Source organism: Apodemus sylvaticus, chromosome 1 (genome assembly GCF_947179515.1).
Source record: "Apodemus sylvaticus chromosome 1, mApoSyl1.1, whole genome shotgun sequence".
Lineage (NCBI taxonomy): Eukaryota > Metazoa > Chordata > Mammalia > Rodentia > Muridae > Apodemus > Apodemus sylvaticus.
In genome coordinates this window covers 142,995,140-143,003,997 of record NC_067472.1, presented here as the reverse complement: position 1 = coordinate 143,003,997, position 8,858 = coordinate 142,995,140, and the positions used below count along the sequence as shown (strand labels likewise).

The window sequence follows — 8,858 nt, the reverse complement described above, 5'->3', positions numbered from 1 at the left end:
AATTCAGCTGGACTTCCAACTGCCCATCAGGTTTAATCTCACATATGTTAGGTGAGTGATTCTAATATCTTCATTATTTGTTGTAAGATCACATGCAATGCAAAAATAAGCACTAGTGAGTTCTAGTGTCTATGTTATGCACCATATATTTGTTTGTTTGTAATCTGGGGATTTTCTTCATCCATTTGTGTGGCTAGATCAAAAGGCTTAAGTTAATGCTTAAGTTAAGGCTGGGTACTTAATAAACAAACGGCATTTATGTGACCGTAATTACAGCAGTTCTAAAGTCTAAGCATCGTGGCACGGGCGTCTGGCACAGCTCTCCTGCTTCTCAACAGGGCAGAGACATGGAAAAAGAAATAGCTCTGTGTAGAAAACAGTGAGTGTGCGAGAGTGTGCAAGGCAGCCCAGCTCCATAGTAACCTGTTCTCTCAGCACTAACCTAACTGTGAGAACTACAACGATCTCTTGGCCTAATCACCTACTGGCTAGAATTTCCCATCTGCCACCTCTCTGGCTGGGGGCGGAGCTTAGTGATGGAGTGTTTGCCTACCCTTTACCAGGTCTGGGATTCAAACCCCCTCCTCCTACTACAAAAGGGGAAAAAATGTTTCCCAATATTTCTAGTGTCCAAAGCATTTTATCAAGATTTATGGTTTTTCCTTTAGCTTATTAGTATGGTGGATGGTGTTTATTTAGAACACTGAACTTGTCTTTTACCGCTAGGCTAAAATCCCCTTGGGCCTTGATCTGCCATCAGTTTGTTGTGAGTATTTGAATACATAATCATGTAGGAAATTGGTCTGTAGTGTTGTTTTCTTGTTTTCAGTATCTAAGGATGTTAATATTTTAAAACAAGTGGGGAAGTGCTCCTTTCTGTTCTGTTTCCTGGAAGAGATGAGGTAAATTTGGTATTGTTTCTCTTTCAGATAATTGGTAGAATCTCCATTGAATCCACAAAATGCTTTAAGTTTCCCTTTTGGGAGAAAAGTTATTGTCATGTTTCAAATCCAGTAATTTTCATAGGATGTTTCCTATCAGGGCTATGACAATAAACAACCACTTGTCACTCAATGGGGGTAAAGGGGAGCTAGGTCATCCGTGCAAGCCGTCCATCCTGGAGTGTGTGCAAGGGAGGGTGGAGGGTAGGAGAGCTGGACCACAGACAACTCAGGGATGGTGATGGTTAGAGCCAGCAGGTGCCAAGGAGACGCACCACACGGAGGTGTTGGGTTGTATGTTGGAGAAGGAGCTGATGTGATTTTGAGGCCTGGGGGGCAAGAGAGTGAAGCATCACCATGAATGCGCATCTCAAGAGAGAGCAAGAGAGGCTTACTGTGGGGACCACACAACCTGGAGGAAGGACATCAGCAGAGCTCAGCATCCATCCTGTGAAGTGATGCAAACAAACGTCCTAGTTGTGACAGCAGCATCTCAACAGAAGCAGGAAGGAGGTGGAAATGCCATCTGTTTTACTGCTGTCCAGAATTATCTCAGGAGTTCTGATAGTTGGGGGCCTTCTGGAAGCTCTCGTGAAAGAGCCTATAAATCAAATGGATAGAACTGAGAGCTAGGAACAAGGTAAGGGGCTGGAGGAACTGGAGCGTGGGATACCCAGTGTGCCTCCCTGCGTGTCAGCAGTCACCTGCTGGGAAAGACAAGGCAAAAAACGTTTCAGAAGCAATGGCGCAGTGTGGAGTATCCAAAGAGTGTGAACTTAAGAAATAGACTGTGGTGTTTACATCATAAGATTATATCAAAGGCAAACAGTTACTTAAGTGAAGGTTCAGTCCACAGTCTTGGAACGGGGAGAATCAATATGGCAAAGTGATAATCTTCACACCTACCTATGAAGTCTAATCTGCTGGGGTTATTTGAAAGGAAGTTTGGTGGTTATTCTAAGGTTTGCTGGAAAGTGTAAGTGTGTAAGCATAATTTTATGTCACTAGTTGATTAAAATAAAGGACGAGGCAGATAATTCTGGATACATATAGGCCTGCAAAGATGGTATCATAGTTCCCTTTCCTTTTTCACATTAAACAGCACTTAGGAATAGTCTGTACTGCTCCCCCTGTGGAGTAGGTGACATCTGTATAAGTTCTCAGAGGACTGAGTTCAGGGTGATTCCGAGTGTCCCCTCCCTGCCCCCTCTGCCCAGCTCGCTGGGATCTGCACAGATTGCTGCCTGAGAGCAGTGTTTATCAGCAGGAGCACTGACCTCGGTGGTGTCCAGATTCAACACATGTGAACTGGCTTAGGAGAGGACCTCTCTATATTTGTTTCAAGTGTGTTTTAGAAGTAGCTAGCTGATACAATTTTTGAGATATGTGTTATTAATTACATGCTGAATAAATTGGAGAGCATGTGCACAGATTTTGGTTGTCTTGCTTCACTGAAGTTGACAGTCATAATTGACTTCATTGGTTTTTCCTTAGAGGAGGAGGGAGAGATGAACTGTGAAGTCCGTGCCATGATGGTTCGTGGTCTGTGGGTAAATTTAACTGATGGATATTTGAAGTAAATATCAGAACTATTTTGGAAAAATAAGGCTTGTAGTGGGGCAGTGGATGAGGGGGAGAACTGGATTATTTAGACTGGTTATGAATGGACATTTTGTGAATCTCAAAGGCGGCACATGGTGCTCACGACAGTGCTCTGCTTTTGTATATTGGCAACATTCTCTGATAATGTGATTTAAAAATAAATAAAAACGGATAGTGATCAAAGTCTAAGGGAAAGCTGCCAATAAAAACAATCTTTAAAGATGCCCCAAACACTAATGACAGACGACACTGACCACAGATAAACTTATAGCCAGCTTTTGAAAATACCTAATACGTGGTTTTTCATTGTTTTCAGTAAGGATGGGGATGATAAGAACAGGCCTGTGATCATTCACCGCGCCATCCTGGGATCTGTGGAAAGGATGGTAGCCATTCTCTCAGAGAACTACGGGGGGAAATGGTAAGTCACGTGGGAGGGAGCACTAGGGGACTCCTCTAAAATCCAGTCTGAACAGAGTCAGTTCCTGCTCATAATTAGCGACTATCCACAATACAAATGGAGGAAGCTTGCTCTATTTGCCAGATTGAAAATCAGAGAAGGTCACAGCAGAGTGACAGAAAGCTGTACTGTTGCCCTTTAAGGAGCATGAACTTGAGGTATTGAAGAATTATCTTTTCACCTATTCCAAGCCCACCAGAGTTTCAGTGTTGTCTGATAAAATGCATCCCACTTCACTGTTCCATATCTTACATCACTGCTGTCCCTTTCAGCTCTGATCAATTCCCCGGGGGGGGGGGGGGGGGGAAATGCATCCATCTGATCCGCACATGGCCACACAGCACACCAACACTAGGGTAGACAAGCTGCCCCAGCAGCACAGGCCCAGCAGGAAGGGAAGTGCTCCCGTGTGCCATAGCTTGGAGTCCTCTCTTCTGGAAGGCCAGCTGCCACAGGTGTGGTGAGCAAGTACCAGGTCGATCCCAAGGCCAGACATGTAGAAGTAATCAGATTGAAAAAGATGAGACAGGTTTGGGGAAGAGAACTATTGATAACGCCCAGGGGCCGTTGTGCTGGCTAGTTTTATATCAACTTAAGCTCCCTAAAGGAGGGAACCTCAGTTAATAAAAACGTCCCCCTAAGATCTGGCTGGAGGGCATTCTTAGTTTGTGGTTTATGGGGAAGCCATTGTTTCACTAGTGGCTGGTGGTTTACCCATCACTGTCCCAGGGTATGTGACGTTAGTTGTGGTGCCCTGGTTGTTGGTGAGGCAGTTGTCTGTAGGCACAGCTGTTAGTGACTCCAGCGATGCTGGCTCACTCCCTCATTCCTCTGGTAAGGAACTGTTCCATGGCACTTCAGAACAGTGGCATGAACTGTTCTGACAGAACAGAAGAACCCAACATCCAGAGATACCGTATTTCTAGGGAAATCACTATCCTCTGGAATCATCAGCCTTGTGTAATAAAAGGGACCCAAAGCAACCAACTGCTCCAAGCTGGCTGGCTGCTCCCTGGATTAGGACTAGTCACCACTGACGAGAATTGAGTCCTCAGAAGAGCTGTAGCAAGGTGGAAGCTAGTGAGGGCGCAGTCATGTGGTGGAGATTATGACTATCCTTTAGTGGCCACTGTTACTGAACCACTGATTGAGTCCTCTCTATCTGAATATTCAAAAAGTCCTAAAAATTAAGGGCCTTCTGCTGGGCCACTCTCACCATGGCTGTCTTAGCCAGGGCTTCTATAGCTATGATGGAAAATGGTCATGGTCCTCCCCATGACCAAAGCAGCTAGGAGAGGAAAGGGTTTACATTGCTTACACTGTTCACATTGAAGGAAGTCAGAACAGGGCAGGAACCTGGAAGCAGGAGCTGATGCAGAGGCCATGGAGGGGGGCTGCGTACTAGCTTTCCTCCCATGGCTTGCTCAGCCTGCTTTCTTATAGAACCCAGGACCAGCAGCCCAGGAATGGGACCACCCATTATGGGCTGGGCCCTCTGCCATCAACACTAATTAAGAAAGCCCCTTACAGCCAGATCTTCTGGAGGCATCTTCTCAGTTGGGGCTCCCTCCTTCAGATCACTCTAGCTTGTGTCAAGTTGAGGTAGGACTATCCAGCACACCCCACCTTCCACCAGTGGAAATATCTTGCAGAACTGTGCAGTATATCACAACCAGGACATAAGCGTCGGTGCTGCTAACCCTTTTTGCATGTTCCTGTCTTATGTGTGCTCCTATTCATGGGGTATTTAGTTCCATAAGACTGTACCACACGCAGGCATGAGGTCATCACCACCAGGTGTGGACCTGGAGTGCCATATGGACACATGTCCTTTTCCTTCACAGCCCACTAATCCAGCAACTGTGAGCCTATTTGTTCTTGAAATGGCAATTCTGTCATTTCAAGGGTGTCTCATCAGTGGGATCATGTGTACAGCTTTCTGGGGTTGGTTTTTTTCCCCCCTCACTAGACTTCCCTTGAGAGCCATCTTTATTCTGTCACCGTTGGTTCACCGTGATTACTCTCGCCATTCCAGAGTGTGGTCGGCCATGTTTGACTGTTCACCCAATGAAGCACATTGCGGTGTTTCCAGGGTACAGCTGTGCTAAATAAAGTCAACACGGATGTCAGTGTGGAGGTGTGGCATGTGGACGCAAGGCTCTCTGGGAGACACCCAGGAGGGCAAGAATGTGTCTGCCCTCTTTTCAAAATTACAATTTTTTTCTTCTCTGTTCTGATGCCTTCTGACTTGATAAAGTTCCCTTCGCTTCCGTGCTGTTTTTCGCATACCACTGTCTCATAACTGTCTCCCTGAGAAAGCTTTGATCACTTCTAATCACATGAGTGGTCATTTTGAAGTGACTTTAAACATAGATATTTTATATGTATTCCAGGCCTCTCTGGCTGTCCCCTCGACAGGTGATGGTCATCCCTGTAGGTCCGGCTTGTGAAAATTATGCACTACAGGTAAGGTCACAGGCATCTGAAGGACATAGTGACTCGCCACATATTCTGAAATGCCATTTGTGCTTTAAGATAATGCCCTGCTCTCATGTTAATGACCACCTTTTCCTTCCGTTGTCTGGAGCGATGAATAAGTTATGTCTATGGGGCTGTGTTAGAGCTGTGTTCTTAATGTTTTCGAGAAGTGGGTATTTTCAAGCACCTCACACTTATCTTCCCCACCTGTTTTTACTGGGGAAGAATACCTCATTAGCTGCAGCTCCTAATGACAACTATTTATTACCTTACTTTCAGGGGAGAAGGTCTGGGAGCAGCTTAGTTGGTTCTATTTTAAAAAAAAAAATTTAAATATATTTATTTGGGCTTTTTAAATTTTATTTATTTATTTTTTTAAGACAGGGCCTCCCTATATAACCCTAGCTAACCTGGAACTCACAGAGATCCCCCTGCCTCTGCCTCCTCTGAGTTCTGGGATTAAAGATGTGCACCACCATACCTGGCTGATTTATTTTCTATGTATGAGTGTTTTGCCTACCTGTATGTATGCCTGGTGTCTGAGGAGTTTTGAAGAGAGTACCAGATCTCCTGGAACTAGAGTCAGGGTTGATTTTGAGCCACCATGCTTGTGCTAGGAACCAAACCCAGGTCTTTTGCAAGAGCAGCACATGCTCAACTGCTGAGCCATCTCACCAGGCCCTGCTCTTTGGTTCCAGCATGGCGTCTCAAGGGGATGCAGCCTCTGGGCACAGGTGCCATTCCTGAGGTCTTCACTGTGTGGGTTGCTTCTCATGCTGTTGGAATGCCCTCCGAGCAAGAGATCTGGAGAGAATGAAGTGACAGGCTTTGGCAACCTAGGTTTAGTAGTGATAAGCCCTCCTTTCCATGCCTTCTGACCAACTCTGAACAAAGTGTCAGGAGCTACATAGAGTTGTCAGTACCAGGAGATGGGAACAGGGCTGCTGTGGAGTGTGGCTACCATACACAGTGTAATGACAGAAACATCCCACTGTCTTCTAGGTGTCCAAGGAATGCTTCGAAGAAGGCTTCATGGCCGATGTGGACTTAGATGACAGCTGCACACTAAATAAGAAAATACGGAATGCACAACTGGCTCAGTATAATTTTATTTTGGGTAATTTAAGCTCATTTTTCCAAATGCTTGGTTTGAGGATTTACACAAAGGAAATAAAGGGGAGGAATAAGGTGTAACTATGTATCACAAGTTGACTGTTGAATTGGCAACCCATAACATTCAAGCCCAAGTGGAGACAGACACCAGACTTAGTTCTTCAGTGACACTACACTGCTTTTGCCCCAGTCTGATGCAAAACCCAGAGGCTCCCCTTTGATTTTGTGCAGCGTGAATAATTAGATACAAAGTCCAAAAATTTGGTTCAAGAAAATAAATGAAAGTTAACAATAAAATCAGGAGTAACTGATATCAACACACCTGGAGGTGTGGTCTGGACATGTCCACAGGTAGAAAGTCTGTGGTGGGAAGAACAAGGAAGCACAGCCAGAGCTGTTCTGTCAGCAGGTGATGGCCAGGCAGCTCTGGCTGTGGAAGGAAGTGAGGTGTCTCAGTCAGGCTTTTTGTTGTGGTGGAAGGTGCCAGGGTGACTGGCGACCTGAGAGGTTGGATTAGTAGCCAAGCTATTGAGAGAATGACAGGAACTCAGCCTCACCGGGACCTCATCTCTGTTTCCTGTTTTGCTCTGATCCTTTGGAATATCCTTAATTCCACTTATCATATTTTATGTATGGGAAGAAACTCAGATAAAGGTTCCCACATCTTCTCACAGTATGAGTTACGAGGGAGAACAGGCTTTCCCCCACATTCTAGAGAATTCTGGTTGGCTTGCTTGGGTCCAGATACATGGTATTTCCTTAGTCATCAAATAGGATAGGAAGAATCAGATGTCTGTTTAAAAAAGAAAAATCCCTTCCAATTTGTGTTCCAAGACCACAGTAGTGTGCTCTGAAGTGGCTAGGAGAGGGGCTTAGACGCTGTCCTCCCCTCAAGCCGCAGAATGTCGTGCTCTTGAGACTGGAGTTCAGAAAGCAGCATTGAGGAGAAACTCCGGTGTGTGCCAAATGACCCTTAACTTACGACAAGTAAACCATCCATTTTAAAAATGTTTATTTCTCTTTCATTTCTACAGTGGTTGGTGAAAAGGAAAAAATAAATAATGCAGTAAATGTTCGAACAAGAGACAACAAAATTCACGGAGAAATATCAATAGCTTCAGTCATTGAAAAATTGAAGAACCTCAAGAAATCACGTACGCTAAATGCCGAGGAAGACTTCTGAAGGCTTCTCCTTGTGCTTCTATATAACCTTGTTTTGACCTCTGAAAATGTATTTTCCCTGTTACTTAAGATATTAGTACTTCTAAGAACCCTAGGGCCACTTGTGGGGCTCTAATGAGTTCAACATAAAAAGGAAAAGTGATTGTTTGATATAAACAAAATTTTAGTTTGTTGTGTTCTAAGACTAAGTAGGAGAAGCTGGAGAAATTTGCAAGACATCAAGACTCCAGAGACCTAAGTGGTAAAATGGTGATCATCCTAAGAGGGGAACACTAGTGACAATTATCAGAACTTATACTTTGTTTCTTTCTCAAAAGATGTGTTTCCAACCTGGGGGCTGTAGCTTTATTATGACCAGAGCATCCGTTGCATGTACGAGGCCTGAGCTCTCATCCCCAGCAGCCACCGCCTCTCACCCGACAATGACAGAAACAGACTTTCAATAAAAGCCCATGGCCCTTTTTGAACATGGAGGGGAGGTTTCCTATTTTCTAATACACACGTCTCAGATATTTTTATGGCTGCTTTACTAAAGTCCATACTAAAACTCATGCCCAAAGTTGGAATTGTTACTTCATTTAGTCGGTGATCATAAGAGAAGTACTAATATCGTGTTAGTGGCAGAGGACTATGAAACCTTAAAGAGATTTGGGGGAATCTGTTGTTTGCATTGTGGGTTAAGAGTTGCAGTTTTAATGCTTCTAATTCATATTTCCTTATTTATTTTTAGAAACACTAAAGTCCTAAATAAAATGCATCACATGGTGTTTCTAGAACCTCTGCCAAGGTGTGTGTACCACGTTTGGATGCTTATCTAGAACTGAATCACTGCTTTGCTGGGGTTTCACTTGTATGCTGAATCAAGTGTATTTCTGATTTTTTTTTTTTTAATTGAGATTGGGTTTCACTATGTAGTTCTGGCTAGCCTGGAACTCACAGAGATTTGCCTATCTGTGCCTCTGGACTGCATTTCAGATATTTTCAAAATTACTTTTATTTTGTGTGCATGGGTGTTTTGTCTGTTTGTTGTCTGTGCAATACAAGAGTGTCTAGTGCTTACAGAGGCTAGAAGAGGGTACCAG

General features: G+C 44.3%; 1 protein-coding gene across 2 annotated transcripts in view; it reads left to right on the top strand.

Annotated features, from left to right (window-relative positions):
- Positions 1–8,557, top strand: part of Tars3 (threonyl-tRNA synthetase 3) — a 49,085-nt gene extending 40,528 nt beyond the window's left edge. For both annotated transcript variants that reach the window (XM_052161267.1, XM_052161259.1), the window contains 5 exons: positions 12–51; positions 2,860–2,964; positions 5,397–5,469; positions 6,484–6,598; positions 7,629–8,557. In XM_052161267.1, coding sequence (XP_052017227.1) covers positions 12–51; positions 2,860–2,964; positions 5,397–5,469; positions 6,484–6,598; positions 7,629–7,777 — 482 coding nt within the window. In that variant the 3' untranslated portion in view covers positions 7,778–8,557. The remainder of the gene's footprint in view (positions 1–11; positions 52–2,859; positions 2,965–5,396; positions 5,470–6,483; positions 6,599–7,628) is intronic.
- Positions 8,558–8,858: the final 301 nt, after the last annotated feature.